Source organism: Melanostigma gelatinosum (genome assembly GCF_949748355.1).
Source record: "Melanostigma gelatinosum genome assembly, chromosome: 24".
NCBI lineage: Eukaryota > Metazoa > Chordata > Actinopteri > Perciformes > Zoarcidae > Melanostigma > Melanostigma gelatinosum.
Window position 1 is genome coordinate 10,940,833 of NC_136657.1, and position 20,157 is coordinate 10,960,989.

A 20,157-nucleotide genomic window follows, 5' to 3' on the forward strand; every position below is an offset into this window, starting at 1 on the left:
TCATCGTTTCCTGTCTGAGCCGACTGATCTGTGATCAGCTCCTCTCTGCTGTGAGCTCATAGACGATCAGACAGACACCACTGGATCACTGTGAGCGGGAAGAAAACCGGAAAACCTGAAGATTCTCAGGAGGTTCTGCACGTATATGAAGCGTCTTTCTCCTAAAACGACTACTAGGAGACACCGAGCGACCGCCAAGAGACTCCGAGCGACCTCGAAGAGACTCCGAGCGACCGCCAAGAGACGCCGAGCGACCGCCAAGAGACTCCGAGCGACCGCCAAGAGACGCCGAGCGACCGCCAAGAGACACAGAGCGACCGCCAAGAGACGACACCGAGCGACCTCCAAGAGACACCGAGCGACCGCCAAGAGACACCGAGCGACCGCGAAGAGACGACACCGAGCGACCGCCAAGAGACTCCGAGCGACCGCGAAGAGACGACACCGAGCGACCGCCAAGAGACTCCGAGCGACCGCCAAGAGACTCCGAGCGACCGCCAAGAGACACAGAGCGACCGCCAAGAGACTCCGAGCGACCGCGAAGAGACGACACCGAGCGACCTCCAAGAGACACCGAGCGACCGCCAAGAGACACCGAGCGACCGCGAAGAGACGACACCGAGCGACCGCCAAGAGACTCCGAGCGACCGCGAAGAGACGACACCGAGCGACCGCCAAGAGACACCGAGCGACCGCCAAGAGACGCCGAGCGACCGCCAAGAGACTCCGAGCGACCGCCAAGAGACTCCGAGCGACCGCCAAGAGACGCCGAGCGACCGCCAAGAGACGCCGAGCGACCGCCAAGAGACTCCGAGCGACCGCCAAGAGACGCCGAGCGACCGCCAAGAGACGCCGAGCGACCGCCAAGAGACTCCGAGCGACCGCCAAGAGACACCGAGCGACCTCCAAGAGACTCCGAGCGACCTCCAAGAGACTCCGAGCGACCGCCAAGAGACGCCGAGCGACCGCCAAGAGACGCCGAGCGACCGCCAAGAGACTCTGAGCGACCGCCAAGAGACTCCGAGCGACCGCCAAGAGACACCGAGCGACCGCCAAGAGACTCCGAGCGACCGCCAAGAGACGCCGAGCGACCGCCAAGAGACTCCGAGCGACCGCCAAGAGACGCCGAGCGACCGCCAAGAGACTCCGAGCGACCGCCAAGAGACGCCGAGCGACCGCCAAGAGACTCCGAGCGACCGCCAAGAGACACCGAGCGACCGCCAAGAGACTCCGAGCGACCGCCAAGAGACGCCGAGCGACCGCCAAGAGACGCCGAGCGACCGCCAAGAGACTCCGAGCGACCGCCAAGAGACGCCGAGCGACCGCCAAGAGACTCCGAGCGACCGCCAAGAGACGCCGAGCGACCGCCAAGAGACTCCGAGCGACCGCCAAGAGACACCGAGCGACCTCCAAGAGACTCCGAGCGACCGCCAAGAGACGCCGAGCGACCGCCAAGAGACTCCGAGCGACCGCCAAGAGACGCCGAGCGACCGCCAAGAGACTCCGAGCGACCGCGAAGAGACGACACTGCGCGACCTCCAAGAGACACCGAGCGAATCACAACATAGGATATCTTCTGAAAGTGTACAACACACCGAGTCTAAATACATGTTTTGTGTCGTGTGTGTTTTTTTAAGCCACATCTTCACACATTTTATCAGCAGTTTCTCCTAAAAAAGAACGTAAAATGTGTATGAAACTTGCCAGTAAAGGTGTAGAAACAAGAGGAACGAACATATACATGTATGTTCAGACTTGACAGTGAAACACTGCAGTGCCCCCCCCCCCCTTTATGGGAGGTGCAGCCCCATCATAAATCCGATCAAAGGGGAGACGTTTCCATTGGGAGGAAGTGGCAGCTTCTCAGAGCAGAACAGAGATTGATGGACAAAGTTAAATTGCATTAAGCGAGCAGTTTAAACATTTAGCGCGGCCTTATCATAACTGGTCCTCACACTTAAAGAAGGTAAAATACAACCTGCCAGGTGTGAGGAGCACAGGTACACACACACACACACACAGGTACGTGACCAGACTCCATGAATAATTCCATCAGGATTAGAGATGTGTTTTAGTGACTCCATTATCTCTGTTCCAATAAACACAGAGAGCCTTGTTTCACGCTCTCACAGGTGATGAAGCCATTGTTTTAATTGGAGCTCGTTAAAGACCCCCCCCCAGGCTTCGTTAACGAGGAGACGCTCGTAAACATTTACCTCCAGGTGACTCGAGGCCGACACAAGGGACAAGAGAGAAGAAAGTTATTCTCTCTTTGATTACAGAGTGTATTTACTCTCAGAGCAGAGCAGGAAGCCGACGTGTTTGTAGTTTCATTCATTATAAAAACTAGTTTCTAGAAGGAAACATTTTGCACGACGTAATGTTGAAGGGTGCATGGTGTTCTTTAAACAATCCCCCAAAAACGTCAGTCCTTCACAGCGAGAAGCTGTAAAAACAGCCATTATCGGCAGGTTTACGTCTTTGCGACGGTCCTTGAACTCATCATGTGTGACGAATGCTTCCATCAGAAAAAAACAACCACAACCGAAGCTTTAAATGTTGATATTTACAATTAAACCGTTTCCTTCCACTATATTCTACTAAAAACAAGACATTCTGAGCTCCTCAGTGACACTAAGCAGCCATGTTGGATTCCTCATGTGTCAGGTGACGTCTGTGTTTCGTGTTTCAGTCGCCCAGAAGATCGTGGCCACCAGGAAGAAGCAGCAGCTCTCCATCGGGCCGTGCAAGTCGCTGCCCAACTCCCCGAGCCACTCGTCCGTCTGCGCCACGCAGGTGTCGGCCGTCCACGTCAGCCAGGTCAGAGGTCATGATTTAAACTGTTAGAGGTGAGAGGTCACATTATTTAAACTGTCAGAGGTCACAACATTTCTTCTCCTTCTCTCAGACGAGTAACGGCGGCGGCAGCCTGAGCGACTACTCGTCGTCGGTGCCGTCGACGCCGAGCACCAGCCAGAAGGAGCTCCGGATCGACGTGCCGCAGACCACCAACACGCCGACGCCCGTCAGGAAGCAGTCGAAGCGCCGCTCCAACCTCTTCACCGTGAGTCTGAGACACAGCTTTAATATTTCATGTTCATGTGATTTATCTGTATTGAAGATACGACAAAGACACACAAACTCACCACAAAACGACTACAAAGAGACACGAAATGACTACAAAGAGACACGAAACGACTACAAAGAGACACGAAATGACTACAAAGAGACACGAAACGACTACAAAGAGACACGAAATGACTACAAAGAGACACGGAATGACTACAAAGAGACACGAAACGACTACAAAGAGACACTAAACGACTACAAAGAGACACTAAACGGCCACAAAGAGACAGACAACGACTACAAAGAGACACTAAACGACTACAAAGAGACAGAAAACGACTACAAAGAGACAGAAAACGACTACAAAGAGACAGAAAACGACTGCAAAGAGACACTAAACGACTACAAAGAGACACAAAACCACGACAAAGAGACACTAAACGACCACAAAGACACACTAAACGACCACAAAGACACACTAAACGACCACAAAGAGACACGAAACGACCACAAAGAGACACGAAACGACCACAAAGAGACACTAAACGACTACAAAGAGACAGACAGCGACTACAAAGAGACACTAAACGACTACAAAGAGACACGAAATGACTGCAAAGAGACACGAAACGACTACAAAGAGACACGGAACGACTACAAAGAGACACGAAATGACTACAAAGAGACACGAAACGACTACAAAGAGACACGAAACGCCTACAAAGAGACACTAAACGGCCACAAACAGACACTAAACGACCACAAAGAGACAGACAACGACCACAAAGAGACAGACAACGACTACAAAGAGACAGACAACGACTACAAAGAGACAGACAACGACTACAAAGAGACACTAAACGACTACAAAGAGACACTAAACCACTACAAAGAGACACTAAACGACTACAAAGAGACACAAAACCACGACAAAGAGACACTAAACGACTACAAAGAGACACAAAACCACTACAAAGAGACACTAAACGACTACAAAGAGACACTAAACCACTACAAAGAGACACTAAACGACTACAAAGAGACACAAAACCACGACAAAGAGACACTAAACGACCACAAAGAGACACTAAACGACCACAAAGAGACGTGAATCAACTAGAAACGGTGCAGTTTTTGTGTCTGTCACTGGGGGTATTGTCTGTATATAACAGGTTTCAGATGATCTGTGGTTGGGGGGGGGGGACTGTCTCATAATCATCCAGAGCTGCCACTCATTGGACCTCTCTACTTATTCGATCTCCTGCTTGTGAAGACCTTTGTAAAGATCTTCCCCTTCATGTTGGCGCTCTGCAGTGGAACCCGGTTTAGTGGATAATAACGGGTTTTTATTTGGTCCCACAGTCCAGGAAGGCCAGCGAGCCGGACAAGGACAAGAAAGGCCTGGAGGCTCGAGCCGACAGCATCGGCAGCGGGCGAGCCATCCCCATCAAACAGGTGAGGCTTCCTGTCTGAGCGGCGTCCTGGGCCCTGATTATAACAGTGGAATCACACACTTAACATCAATTAGAGCCGAGGGGGCTCTCCTGGGTCCTCCAAACCCGACCGCCTCCTCCTCCTCTCCCTCTGCTCGTCCACTTCATCTCCTCCACTTCATCTCCCGCTTCGTGCCTTTCAAAGCCGCTCTTTGATGGGACAAGAAGAGGAAACACAGAATCACACATTCCTGCTGCGACGGAGAGCCGAGCACCTGAATCTGAGCTCTTAATTTGAAGAAAACGAGTGTGGGGGGTGGGGGGGGTGAGGTTGTCGTTGTTTCTCCCGAAAAGCAAATCAGACAATTAACGAGCGCTAATCGCAGCCTCTTGTGTCGTCGCTGCGGCCTCGTTTGTAATCTGCTAATGAACAAATCGCTTCTCTGATTAGAGAGAGAGAGAGACACACTGGGGGGGGGGGGCGAGAGGGGGGGGTGTTTGTGTTTGGGGTCCTTTAAGAAAATCTCCCGTCGGTCAGTCACAGATCAGTGAAATCGAACCGCTGTTGTGCTGTGAGAATCACTGCAGCGCCCAGAACATGCTTTCATTCTTCATTTCTTTGATCATTTATTTCACGTCAGTCAGAGCTTCACAGATTTGTTCATCACGTGACCGTTGTTCTCAGCCGAGTCGGTCACGTCTCCACAGAAGCGCTGAGAAGCTCAGAATTAAATGTTTTTGACACATTGTAGCTCAAGCAAACGGTTTTATTTTAGTCTCGATATTAAACGAGACGTGCAGGAGATAATATCGTTCCACGTGACTCGTTAGTGTCGTTAGCGGTGAACTCGTTAAGGGAGGAAAAGGTGGAGCAGCACCGTCTGTATGGAGGACACAACGCGGAGGCTTCAGTGTGGAGCAATGAATCACATGACGGAGAACGTAATAGCAGTTTTAGTTCTATAATAACTATCGTTTTAACATACTACCTTTAAAATACTGCAATATTCTGTACAATAAGCCGTGAACTCCAGACTGACTCACGGAGTCGCACCGAGTTAGAAGTCGCTCTAATTATCGCAGAAGTCAGCGACTATTTTATGGTTTTTAAAGTTTAAAATAATATTCTGTTGATTTCAGTTCCGAAAGGCGTCTCTCGCTGCTCCCTACTTCTTCTTCTGCTGATTCTGATCTTGCACCTGAGAGTGTGTTAGACCTCTATGTGTGTGTGTGTGTGTGTGTGTGTGTGTGTGTGTGTGTGTGTGTGTGTGTTTAAGCCACTTGTCCGCCTCCTGATCTCATTAGAGCGACTCTCCACCACTGGAGGTGACGGCGGTTCACTTCTCCTTTTGTTAACGGGGAACGCCTCCGTGAAGAGAGTCCAGCGCTCATTAAAACCACACACACACACACACACACACACACACACACACACTGAGACCAGGACTCTGTTGGTTATAATGGGAAGAGGGCGGGTTTCCACTCTGAGGCAATTATCCACAAAACTGCACGTATCATGTCCAGAGAAGCTCTTACACACACACACACACACATTATGGTGTGTGTGGGTCGAGGTCACCTCGTCTTCGTCATCATCACCTTCATCACTGCAGCTCACAGCCGGAGTTCAGGAGGAAACGATGTCCAACAGAGTCGCTTGCAGACGGATTCTGAGAGTTTATTTCTGTTTCTTTACATGTGTCCGGGTTAGCTTCTATCAATATGATGGAATGTGTTTGTTGTTGGTGAAGAAGCTGGTTGATGAACAATTCAAGTGATTAATATCTGGAGGCAGAATTCAATCACACGTCCTGACAGAAATGTCTTAAAACATTCATTTAAATGTATATTTGTTGTCTAAATGTCTCAGAAAACACAGTGTGAAACGTAGAATATAATTTATTCATAACTCTTAATTCTGACGAGTTAAATTTATATTTATCCGAGAAAATGAATGATAAGAAAGTGTTTAAAGGGTGCGTTCGTTGTAATGAATGTGGACCTGCACGAGGATCTGAAAGAGTAAAACCAGCTCACGTGGAGACGAGGACGAGGCGTCCAGCAGAGACGCATGAAACCACAGAGGAAGAAGCGCTGGCTTGTTCCTAGCAGCCGATTGGTCGGTTCTCTCTCCTCGGCTCCAGCTTTTTTGTTGTTTACAGAGGCTTGTTGACGTTGCGGGGCTCCTCCGACATCTGTTCCACGACGCTAATTAGCTGCTAATTACCGTCAAAAAAACCAACAACTAACAAATTAATTTGAGCAGCAGCCGCTCGGGACCGCAGACGTCCCTCTAAACCACGTCTGTGCCGGGTCTGGCTGGTGGTTTGTCTGCCCCACCTGGGACCAGTACGAACAGCAGCTTTTGTTGCTAGTGGAGCAAATGGAGGCTCAGCTCCTCTATGAAGGCCGAAAGTGTGAGGGTTAACGATACAACTTTATTTACACTGTGAGGGTTAACGATAAACTTTATTTACACTGTGAGGGTTAACGATAAAACTTTATTTACACTGTGAGGGTTAACGATAAACTTTATTTACACTGTGAGGGTTAACGATAAAACTTTATTTACACTGTGAGGGTTAACGATAAAACGTTATTCACACTGTGAGGGTTAACGATAAACTTTATTTACACTGTGATGTTCACGTTTAAACTTTATTTACACTGTGAGGGTTAACGATAAAACGTTATTTACACTGTGAGGGTTAACGATAAACTTTATTTACACTGTGAGGGTTAACGATAAACTTTATTTACACTGTGAGGGTTAACGATAAAACTTTATTTACACTGTGAGGGTTAACGATAAAACTTTATTTACACTGTGAGGGTTAACGATAAAACTTTATTTACACTGTGAGGGTTAACGATAAAACTTTATTTACACTGTGAGGGTTAACGATAAAACTTTATTTACACTGTGAGGGTTAACGATAAACTTTATTTACACTGTGAGGGTTAACGATAAAACTTTATTTACACTGTGAGGGTTAACGATAAACTTTATTTACACTGAGAGGGTTAACGATAAAACTTTATTTACACTGTGAGGGTTAACGATAAACTTTATTTACACTGTGAGGGTTAACGATAAACTTTATTTACACTGTGAGGGTTAACGATAAACTTTATTTACACTGTGAGGGTTAACGATAAACTTTATTTACACTGTGAGGGTTAACGATAAAACTTTATTTACACTGTGAGGGTTAACGATAAAACTTTATTTACACTGTGAGGGTTAACGATAAAACTTTATTTACACTGTGAGGGTTAACGATAAAACTTTATTTACACTGTGAGGGTTAACGATAAAACTTTATTTACACTGTGAGGGTTAACGATAAACTTTATTTACACTGTGAGGGTTAACGATAAAACTTTATTTACACTGAGAGGGTTAACGATAAAACTTTATTTACACTGTGAGGGTTAACGATAAACTTTATTTACACTGTGAGGGTTAACGATAAAACTTTATTTACACTGTGAGGGTTAACGATAAACTTTATTTACACTGTGAGGGTTAACGATAAACTTTATTTACACTGTGAGGGTTAACGATAAAACTTTATTTACACTGTGAGGGTTAACGATAAAACTTTATTTACACTGTGAGGGTTAACGATAAAACTTTATTTACACTGTGAGGGTTAACGATAAACTTTATTTACACTGTGAGGGTTAACGATAAACTTTATTTACACTGTGAGGGTTAACGATAAAACTTTATTTACACTGTGAGGGTTGACGATAAACTTTATTTACACTGTGAGGGTTAACGTTAAACTTTATTCACACTGCGGTGGTTAACATTAAACTTTATTCACACTGCGGTGGTTAACGTTAAACTTTATTCACACTGCGGTGGTTAACATTAAACTTTATTCACACTGCGGTGGTTAACGTTAAACTTTATTCACACTGCGGTGGTTAACATTAAACTTTATTCACACTGCGGTGGTTAACATTAAACTTTATTCACACTGCGGTGGTTAACATTAAACTTTATTCACACTGCGGTGGTTAACATTAAACTTTATTCACACTGCGGTGGTTAACATTAAACTTTATTCACACTGCGGTGGTTAACATTAAACTTTATTCACACTGCGGTGGTTAACGTTAAACTTTATTCACACTGCGGTGGTTAACGTTAAACTTTATTCACACTGGGAGGGTTAATGTTAAACTTTATTCACACTGCGGTGGTTAACATTAAACTTTATTCACACTGCGGTGGTTAACGTTAAACTTTATTCACACTGGGAGGGTTAACATTAAACTTTATTCACACTGCGGTGGTTAACGTTAAACTTTATTCACACTGCGGTGGTTAACGTTAAACTTTATTTACACTGCGGTGGTTAACATTAAACTTTATTCACACTGCGGTGGTTAACGTTGAACTTTATTCACACTGGTCAACGTTAAAGAGGTTCGACTAGCACCCAGAAAAACTGGATCCACTTCCTACTTGACCTTTGACCTTACTGTTATAACTTCCGTCATGTTTGCTGTTAAATTACACAACATTCCACTTCCGTATCGATAGAAATGAGTACGAATTAGCTTTTTTTCCCAGCTCATTTGGGGTGTTGTTCTTTATTTGACAGTTTACAGTGGAGGGAGGTTATAAAAACACGGTCTGCACCAGAGACCATGTTAGTGAACTCTTACGTCCCCAATCTTTAGTTGTGTAACCGACCTCCCGCTGCAGAAGAACATTCACCCTCTGATTTCCTGCAGAAGTCTTGAGGCCTCGGACGCCGCTTTGCTGTCTTCTTCTTCTTCACTGATTAGTGTCGAGGTTGTAATTGCCTCTCGCGGGGCTGCAGACGAGCGCGGGGCTGGGTGGTTTTGACAAGTCTACTCGTCCCCCCTCGGCGCCGGGCCGCTTTGTAAGGAGTTAAATTGGATGGTTAATTCGGGTGTTATTTACCCTGTAATTCATTAGTTTCGCCCCGCCATTGGCAGCGGGCAGGCTGTAATTTCACGCTTCGCAATAAAAGATGTCTCATAATCTGCTTCATTTAGCAGCCAAAGAATTTAATGAAATTAACTGCGGCCCTAATTAAGACGGTGAATATTAAAGACCTGCTATCAAGGGCTTTAACGAGGGAGACACGATCCGCCTTCCGCCCGGATTGGAAAAATATCATTTCCCTGGGAAAGGTTGTCACCGCTCGGAGCCATTTTGGCCATGATGACATTTTTGTCATGCACACTAACCCCTGGAAATTAGATTTTTCTCGTGGGGGGGGGTGTCTCTCTCTTTTTAGTTTGAGAAATAATTAAAACAAGGAACACAGGCGTCAATCAAAGATCATTTTTAGATCCTGCTCATTACGCCTCTGCACGGCGGTCTCCACGGAGCACTCGCTGGCGGGGGGTGGGGGGGTCGCTCTGAGCGCGCTCAGTGCGTCCCCGCAGCCACTTTGTTGTGTTTGTGTACCTTCAGCGGTGACCTGAGGGTGGGGGGGTCTCCCGCCGGTTTTCTTCTTCACTCTTCCTGCCTCTCTCCGGTCGTCAGAGTCGAGCAAGGTTTTTTTTTTCATCCGCTAATGAATTGAGACTGCTGAAGTAAGGTTTGGATAATTGAGTTTCTAATTAATTACCCAGAACTCTTATCAGATAAATCAGCTCCCCTCTCGCTCTTCTTCTGTGGTGTTTTATTTGATGTGGTCTGCGTCCTGCCCTCTCCGCCGTCCTTGCCTCATCAACGCCGACCTTGTGGTGGAGACCGACGCCGGCGAGCGTCTGTTCTGATGTTTCGTCGTGGAGGTTTTTTACCTTTAACTTGTTTGTCTCCTGTAGCGACCGTCGTCGGGTTCGAGGGCCTCACGGAGAGAAGAGATGCTTTAAAGTAGGAAACACTGAGCTCCACAGTCCTTTAAAAAACAGGAAATGATTCTTTGTTCAAGATCTCGTGCTTGTTTCATAATCAATCCCTTTTCAAAAATATAAAATCCTGGATCATTTAAACCTGGAATCCGGTTCAAGTTAACTTAAACACACAAATGTAGATGCAGTTGATGTGGTGTCTTCTAATCTTTGTGCTGATTTCATGACCGCTAACTTATTCCTATGAAACATCCCACTTTTTGTAAAGAAGATTGGGTTAAATCTGAGAGGTCAGAAACATCTTGTTGATCAAGATTATGTTCATTTTTTGGGGTGGAAAACTGAATATTTTCAGCCCTCTAAAAGTCCTTTTAATATGAGACATTTCGAGAAGGAATGACCTCCTTTATGTAGACACGAGTAGTTTGTATCTTCTCCCCACCAGGTGACGTTTACCTGGAGTCTCTTTTATTCCTTTCTCTGGCCGTGATTAGACAAACACTCTCTCGTCCGTCTGAGAGGATGATGGATGAGCTGCGACCGCCGCTCAGGCCGGATCAGATGGCCGCTGCCGATAGAGGAAGGGGGAGCGTCCGGCTTCCCTCGGTGACACCTCTAATTTAGCCTCCTGCTCTCTGGAGACGAGGAAGAACAAAAGGTCTTCGACCCCCCCATTTCCAGATCGTCCTGGTCCCTGTATCTCCTCTACAATCCGCTGTCACTCCCTTCAAGAGGCCGGGGGAAGAGTCCATTGTCTGAGGAAAATAGGGGGGTGATTGAGTGATTAGAGGGTAGATTAGTCCGCATCAATAGCCGGACAGGAGGAAACAAACCTTTGAGAGAGTTCCTTTCTTGTGCTGTTCAGATTCACACAATGGAAGGAAGGCGTTTACTAGCTGTTGGATTGTTCAGATTTATTAGAAAACGATGATGGGACTCAGGCTTCGACGACGACGGGCGAGAAGTAGGCAACCACAGGACGTAGGAAGTAGGCGACAGCGAGATGGGACGTAGGAATTAAGCGACAACGAGACGGGACGTAGGAATTAAGCGACAACGAGACGGGACGTAGGAATTAAGCGACAACGAGACGGGACGTAGGAATTAAGCGACAACGAGACGGGACGTAGGAAGTAGGCGACAACGAGACGGGACGTAGGAATTAAGCGACAACGAGACGGGACGTAGGAATTAAGCGACAACGAGACGGGACGTAGGAAGTAGGCGACAACGAGACGGGACGTAGGAATTAAGCGACAACGAGACGGGGCGTAGGAATTAAGCGACAACGAGACGGGGCGTAGGAATTAAGCGACAACGAGACGGGGCGTAGGAATTAAGCGACAACGAGACGGGGCGTATGAATTAAGCGACAACGAGACGGGACGTAGGAAGTAGGTGACAACGAGACGGGACGTAGGAATTAGGCGACAACGAGACGGGACGTAGGCGACAACAATATGACGTAGGCGACAACGAGACGGGACGTAGGCGACAACCTTTAAGAGAGTTCCTTTCTTGTGCTGTTCAGATTCACACAACGGAAGGTCGGCGTTGTTTACTAGAAAGAATTTCACCGTTTGTCATATCTAGGGATTTTACCTTGTTGTACAATCCCTAAACTTAAAATGAAAGAAAAAGTTTTTTCCTTTCCAACGCGTGACTGCTGTTCATCACAGACCCTCGGGTTTGAACCCTCGAGTTCTTCGGATGCGTCGTCGTCTTAACGAATGACTTCATGTCTCGGCTCCCCCCCACCCCCCAAGCTAGCGACCTTTTCTTAAGCACTCCACCGCGATACTTCACCGAGGCAAAGAAGAAGTGTGCCAGTATGAAAGAGGAGAGACAGTGTGTGTCCCGGGGAGTTTTTTAGGGATCTATAACTAGTATTTATTTCTATGAGAAAAAACTTGCTTCCTTCCTGTTTCCGCGTTCCTGCTTCCGCCCACTTGAACACAACTCTTTTGTTTGGATCTTTAAAGAACAACCTTACAGTTGTAAATCTCAGTAATGCCCCTGGACGTTTTCGGATGCCTAACAAATGACTTCATCTCCTCGCCGTCCCCCCCCAAGCTAGCGACCTTTTCCTAAGCACTACCCCACAATACTTCACCGGGGCGGAGAAGTGCCTCGGTGCAGCGAGGAGAGAGTATATCTGAGGATGTATTTATCTCCTCACATCTATTTTCCCATGTGAGCTGTCATGGCTGCCCCCCCCCCCCCCCCCCCATCCCTCCCTCCCGAAGGTAAAATAAGAGGCGACGTGTGTGTGTCATGAAGCCCGGGGAGGTGAATAATGAAAGATATTACCCATCAGGAGGGTTTTCGACGTGGCGTTCAATTAGCCTTCCCCTCCAGCAAACTGATCGCTTGTCATCCCCTGGATGGATGGCCAAAATTAATTTGCTGACGTCTCCCTCCCCAAATACCAGGTTTGGATGGGAAAGTGTAAGAAATATTGTCTCACCCCCAGTTTAGTTCAGTGCAGGCCTCCAGAACCATCTCGTTAAACATCAGTCAGAGATCCTACTGACCTTCTCATTTAGTCTTTTCTCTACTCGGATGCTGTCGTTTTTATTTCACTTTAAAGACATCGATCCCTCAGAAATACAATAAGATTAAAGGACAATATTCGTTTTTTTATTTTGTTTATGTTTTGTATGTTTTTATGAAAAAGTGAAGGAAAAAAAGTTTTAAAAAAAGATATTTGTATCTGACCGGAAGTTTGTTCTGTTATTTGAAGTCTCTTTGTGCCTTTAGGACTGCAACCAACATATATAAATGTATATATACATTTTTGGGACAACACAGGCAATAATAAAGACACAGAAGCATTGTTTTTAATGAGGCAACAACGCCGAGACGTAGGAAAACGTAGGCGACAACGCCGAGACGTAGGAAAACGTAGGCGACAACGCCGAGACGTAGGAAAACGTAGGCGACAACGCCGAGACGTAGGAAAACGTAGGCGACAACGCCGAGACGTAGGAAAACGTAGGCGACAACGCCGAGACGTAGGAAAACGTAGGCGACAACGCCGAGACGTAGGAAAACGTAGGCGACAACGCCGAGACGTAGGAAAACGTAGGCGACAATGCCGAGACGTAGGAAGACGTAGGCGACAACGCCGAGACGTAGGACAACGTAGGCGACAACGCCGAGACGTAGGAAAACGTAGGCGACAACGCCGAGACGTAGGAAAACGTTGGCGACAACGCCGAGACGTAGGAAAACGTTGGCGACAACGCCGAGATGTAGGAAAACGTAGGCGACAACGCCGAGACGTAGGAAAACGTAGGCGACAACGCCGAGACTTAGGAAAATGTTGGCGACAACGCCGAGACGTAGGAAAACGTGCGACAACGCCGAGACGTAGGAAAACGTAGGCGGCAACGCCGCGACGTAGGCCAAAGCGCCGGGGCCTCTGCAGCAACGACGGGATGTATAAGACAACGGAACCTGAACGAGACGGTCCGATGTCAGAGACTGAGCCAACGATGATGAGACGTAATAGACAGGACGTAGGCGAAGACGAGACTTAGCCGATGGGCTACTGGACATAGGATGTAGGCGATGTCCACAGGACGTAGATGACGTTAGGATGTTGGTGATTTAGTGCATTTGCATTATTCAGATGTGAAACAAAAAGTAACCAGATCAAGTGTTTCCAATGTAACATGAATGTTGGCGAGAAAAGGACTCCGTGGTCCCTCGATGATCATTAAACGTCCAGATAATCCGTGTAAATCCGTTGATTGATTAAAATGGAAAACCCTCCCACGAGGGCGACGCTGACCTCAGAAGTCTTAATTGATGTAAACACACATCCTCCGTCTCTGCCTGGGAACATGTTGCTGCTCGCTCACTAACGGGCAGTAACGGATGATCAGCTGGCCTGACAGCTGCACGGCTGCCGGCAGCTTTCACTTCAGAGCAGCAGGAAGCTCGTCAAGTCGCGTTTACTGCACCGTGGGGAAACCCTGTTGTTGTTGTTGCAGCGCACACACACTGTTTTACTTCCTCTTGACATGAGCTGAAATTAGTGTTAATCACTGGAAACAACATTGAGCGACCTGACGAAGCTCTTAAAAACTGATAATGTGCCAGTAACTGATCCTGTGAATGAGATGAGCAGCTTCTAAACAGTTATTGGAAAGGGACCTCTGAAACGACAGGTTTCATAACTGGCTTTTTATGAGTATAATGTGTTGGATGTTTAAACATCTGTATCACTCAGTTAATCTGCATCAGGCGTCGTGTTTACCACGGTGGTCTTGGACCAAAACCAAGACCATCAGCGCAGCCGGCGTTGGCGTTGAGCTTTATTGTGCAGAGAGGAACCCAGAGGTTTCTTAAAGGGTCCGTCTTCGTTGTCCGTCTGTATTCACTCCAGGATCTCACCTCGTAGACTCTGGAGGATTCTTTTTGGCGTCCGTCACACCGCCGCCGCCTCCCGTCTCCGTCACTCTGAAGCGCCCCCCTTTCTTGGCGTCGTGTCAGCGCCAATTAAACGCCAAATGTGCCGTCACCGGCGGCGAGGGGTCACCCAGGGCCCGTCCCGCCACCACCGAGCGCCGTAATGAAAGCCGAGCGGAGAGCGAGGGCTCCTGTCCATCTCCCCCTCCCCCTCTTCTTCTTCAGTGGTGCCCCCCCCCACCCCCCGTCTCCCTTCACGGCTGGACTCTATTAATATCCTCTGTCGGAGTGTTAATGTTGTAGAGGTCCAGTGAAGTGACACGCGTGGCAGCGCGGCTGTAATTGCTAATCAGCGGACAGTTTTATCCCCCCCCCCCTCTCTCTCTCGCCTTCTCTTTGACCTTCTGCCTCTCTCTCTCTCTCTCTCTCTCTCTCTCTCTCTCTCTCTCTCTCCCCCCCCCTCTCTTTCTACCCTAATGAATCCGGCTCAAATGAAGTGTGGGCGGGCGGTCGCTGGGCCTAAACGGCCAGTCAGCCGCGGCTGATGTGCGTCGGAGAGCCGAGTGTTTAGAAACGAGTCCGACAATTAAATAAGTGCTGATTTCTCTGTGACTTCCAGCTCACGTTAAGATGTTGTGTGCGGTGGAGACGGACCTTCATTTGATCCGTCTCCTGGCTGTGAGCTCGTTATCTCTGCTCCAACAACCTCTGGATGTGATTCTGCTCCAATGTGCACAGAAACAACAGCAGGAAGTGGAGGCCGCGCGGCGACAAACTGCTTCAGCTCATCTGGGTTCTGTTCGAGAAATCAGATCTTTAAGTGTTTGTTTCTGCTCTGTCACATGAAGTTCTGCTCCTCCATCAACCAGAACCATCACGAGTAGAAGCCGAGAGAACAACAACACAGTTACGATGACATCAATCATTGAAAAGAAAGAAACAAGAATTTATTTAATACGTTCTTTTACACGAATTGGTAAACAATGGAATACTTTATATCCAACATTTACATCCAACAAGTGTTTCCATTGTTTCCTCTCTCCTCCTCTCCTCTATCCTCTCCTCTCCTCTGTACTACTGTGTACTGTGTGTACTTGTACCTCGTGTCTAACGTGTGGCTCCTCTCTCAGTAGTACTCTTGTGTACTTGTACCTCGTGTCTAACGTGTGGCTCCTCTCTCAGTAGTACTCTTGTGTACTTGTACCTCGTGTCTAACGTGTGCTTCCTGTCTTTAGGGAATGCTGCTGAAGAGAAGCGGAAAAACTCTCAACAAGGAGTGGAAGAAGAAGTACGTGACGCTGTGTGACAACGGACTGCTCACCTACCACCCCAGTCTGCATGTAGGACACACACACACACACACACACATTTACACACATATACACGCACACACACTCTCTCTCTCTGGATGAGACTGGATATATATTTCACATGTAAAATGAAGTGATGAAATGTCAGAATGTCTTCATTGTAAACGTTCTGTCTTTAATCTTAAGGTGGTTCATTGATGATTCTGTGCTGCTGTTTGTGTTTTATTCATATTTACATTTTAATATGTTTGCTGGTTTGTTTTTAAAGACCTTGGAAACAGATGAAGAGTAGAAACATTTCAGGCTGCAGATAACAGATATATTCATCATTATTTATGATCATCAGTTTATTATTTCCTTTCAGCAATCAGTGATTCATTTTGTCCACATTTACTGTGAGAAATATTCTTTCTTCTGTCACAAGAAACAAAGAAAATCACATTCAAGCAGCGCTCATCAACTAATACGAATAAACTCCCAGCCTCCTCGTGGGCGGCTCTGCTTTTTGAGCAAGGCGCGCCCACGAGCCTGCAGGTCGTCGGTTCGATTCCCCCGTGGAGCCGAGAAAACACTTCACCAAACTGCACACGTCCATCGGCGATGAGAGCAGCTGATGCAGTAAATGAGTGTTAAAACTCATCACTTCACACATCAACACACACTCATGAGTAAACACACACACACACAGCCTCCAGCACCAAACAGCTTCTTCTTCTTCTTCTTCTTCTTCTTCTTCGTCTTCTTCTTCTTCTTCTTCTTATTCTTCTTCTTCTTCTTCTTCTTCTTCTTCTTCGTCTTCTTCTTCTTCTTCTTCTTCTTCTTCTTCTTCTTCTTCTTCGTCTTCTTCTTCTTCTTCTTCTTTTTTGCGGGAGCGCGTTGCATCTGCAGCTCCAGCGTCAATTAGCGCGTTAGCAGAGGCTAATCGAATGAAAGTCAATCAGCGCCGCTAATTGCTCGACTGTGCAAAGAAATCACATTAATGCCGCTAATTAAGAGGAAGTGAAGAAGAAGAAGAGCTACCTGCTCCTGTAGCCACGCCCCCTACAGGTGAACACGTGACCTGCATTAATTATCTAATATTTAATTTAAAGGGTTTTCTAATTATTACACTAAAACCACAAGATGTGACTCAAGGGCCACTTACTGGCTTTTTCTGAGCTTTCAGCTGAAACTCATCTGCAAAATCAAGTGCAGATCAAATGATCAATAAATACAAATCCTCACAATATTTAAAATAAACAGAATATCATCAGACAGAAAGATCACAACGAATCAAATAAACTCAGAACATACAAATGTTAAAACAAATGTATTCAGAAAAAGATGAAATGATGATAAAGAACGAATATCATAAATAATATACATACAAAGATTATTTAAAGATATGATTAAAATAATACTATAAACATGTTAATAATCAATCAAAAATGACTATCTCTTAAAAAACAAAGAATAATATAAACAAGTTAAAACGATGATGATAAGCAGTGAAAACAAATCATTTCAAATCATTTAAATATTTAAATAATTAACATGAATAATTCCTTCCAAGTATTGTTCAGACTAATGAGTCTAAAGGGGGTGGACAAAATAACAGAAACACCTTCGTGTTTGCTGTACCTAATAAAGTGGACACGTCTCTTTGATCCACGTTTAAACACTTCCTGTTCTTCTTCTTCTTCTCCTTCATCAGCCGTCTCTTCTTCTTCTATCCGTCGTGTTTCAGTCGCTCTTTATGGATTTCCATGTGTCGGGTCCTGGTGCATCTTTATGCATCCATTTATACCAACACACACACACACACACACACCAGCTGCCGTCAGTGTGTGTGTGTGTGTGTGTGTGTGTGGGGTCGATACACACATCCGTCCTGGACGCCGCGTGGACGACCGGGCCGATGATGAAAGCTTCCCGATGCAAATGGAGACTCAATTACCTCGGTCAATCTGTCGGAGAGGGCAGTGTGTGTGTGTGAGTGTGTGTGTGTGAGTGTGTGTGTGAGTGTGTGTGTGTGTGTGGAGGGTTTACCCAGCATGCCGCTGGCTCGAGGACTCTCCGGTGGCTTGTTAAGACGCCGTCGAGAGCACTTGGCTTTGAATTGGCCTTTTGTCAGCCGAGCTGCCAGAAGGAGGCGGAGCCACACCGGGGGACGGTGTGTGTGTGTGTGTGTGTGTGTGTGTGTGTGAGTGTGTGTGTGTGTGTGTGTGTGTGAGGACCAATTAGAGTCCTACAGCTGGACGGTGAGGACGTGGTCCTCCTGGTCCTCGTGGCTTTAGGGTTTGTTTAAGGTTGTAATCAGGTTAATGTGCGCTTCAGTTCACAGGTGTTCTTCCCGTTTCTGTGTCTTCACTCTTTGGACGGACTTGTCCCCCTCAAGACCATAAACCTCTGGAGGACGTGTCCTTCACTCTCCACGTATTTACACTGTCTCCAAAATGTCTCCATCCATGTCCTCACTTCCTTTAAATGTCCTCTTGGTCCCATCTGAAGCAGTTGAGTGGGACACTCGGTGGTTTTAATCCGTCCCAGCGGGTCGTGAGCTTTGTTTCTGCTCGTCTTCTTCATGAAGAGGAGGCCCACCTCCCACAATGCCCTGCTCCTCTCCGGGGTCAGAGGGGGGGTGGATTAAACAAGCGGCTCTCGTCCCTTATTCCCGTGTTTTCATTCAGCTCTGTGATCCGGAGGAGAGCTCCTCATCGGGGGGCGTTCGAGGCTCCCGGGCGGCGGGTCCGCCGTGTTTAGGGGGCGGAGCCAATCAGAGCCGGGCGAGCTCGGCCACTTCAGCGCCGCTTTGAGGGATTAGTGCGTCTTTGTTTCCGTCGCATTATTCAGGGATTTATCTGCTTTATTATCCCGAGTTAATCCCCGAAAAACAGAGACGCTGTGTTTAATCGCTGCTGCTCTTCCTTTGTTGTTATTCACGTTTTTAACCGTCAAATTCAGTTTCTCCATCAACATCCACAGCTACAGATTCTAAACATGTCCTAAATGTCCCCCGGCCTTGTCCCCTTCAGGACTACATGCAGAACGTCCACGGGAAGGAGATCGACCTGCTGAGGACCACGGTGAAGGTCCCGGGGAAGAGGCCGCCTCGCGCCGTGTCCACCTGCGCCGCCGCACCGAGTCCCAAAACCAACGGCCTCACGAAGGACATGAGCAGCCTGCAGCTGGGACAGACGCCAGGTGAGGACGGCCACACCTGGGGACCGAGAGGACTTCACAATGACACGTTCAGAGCGGAATCAGACAAAAGAATTACGTGACAAATAATCTAAAAATACTTCAACAATAACTGAGAATGAAAGTGGTTTTGTTTGTATTTTAAAGGCGACGCATTTATGATGAAATCAAAGTAATTATTGCTGCTCGTATCGTAAACACCAGCATGTTGTTGTCCTTCGTGACTCAATAAAGGTTGAAGATTCAAAAGATTTAACGCCTTGAAACACTCGGGGAGACGAGTTAAAAGACAAAAGGTGGAGAGAGAAGCGACACACACACACACACACATGAAGCAGCTCTTATGAGGCGGTTAAATCAAACACACACACACACACACAGGAGGCCGAGCTAATAGCATGAATATTCAGTGAGCCGTACTCCGTGTACTAATTATTGTCATGAATATTAATGCAATCAGAGTTCTGGCTCCGCTCAGCCAGCACCAAGAAATGAGCTGTAATGAGAGAATGGGGGGGGGGGGGTTTGATTTAAGCAGCCGGCTTGTGAGAAGCTGCTTTTGTGTTGAACAGCTTCTCTTTTGACCTCCCCTTCAAAATAAAAGCCTACCAGGTGCCCCGAATACCTTTATGTATTTATTCACAATTGAAATAAAAATAAATCAATGAATTCCAGAGCTTAAATTCCCTTATTTCTGAATATTTAGACCTCATATTTACGTGTTTCCCCCAAAATAAGTTCACGACTAAAAGCCTTCAGTGCCTCCAGGTGTTTTAAAGTGTTTCCAGGTGTTTCAGAGTGTTTCCAGGTGTTTTAAAGTGTTTCCAGGTGTGTTAGTGTTTCCAGGTGTTTTAAAGTGTTTCCAGGTGTTTCAGAGTGTTTCCAGGTGTTTTAAAGTGTTT

At 46.9% G+C, this 20,157-nt stretch overlaps 1 protein-coding gene across 1 annotated transcript in view; it reads left to right on the forward strand.

Annotated features, from left to right (window-relative positions):
- agap1 (ArfGAP with GTPase domain, ankyrin repeat and PH domain 1) overlaps positions 1 to 20,157 on the forward strand; it is a gene marked incomplete at its 5' end in the record, with an annotated part of 91,647 nt that overhangs the window by 32,241 nt on the left and 39,249 nt on the right. The window contains 5 exons of the mRNA XM_079296861.1: positions 2,693 to 2,820; positions 2,909 to 3,064; positions 4,432 to 4,524; positions 16,001 to 16,105; positions 19,090 to 19,258. Coding sequence (XP_079152987.1) covers positions 2,693 to 2,820; positions 2,909 to 3,064; positions 4,432 to 4,524; positions 16,001 to 16,105; positions 19,090 to 19,258 — 651 coding nt within the window. The remainder of the gene's footprint in view (positions 1 to 2,692; positions 2,821 to 2,908; positions 3,065 to 4,431; positions 4,525 to 16,000; positions 16,106 to 19,089; positions 19,259 to 20,157) is intronic.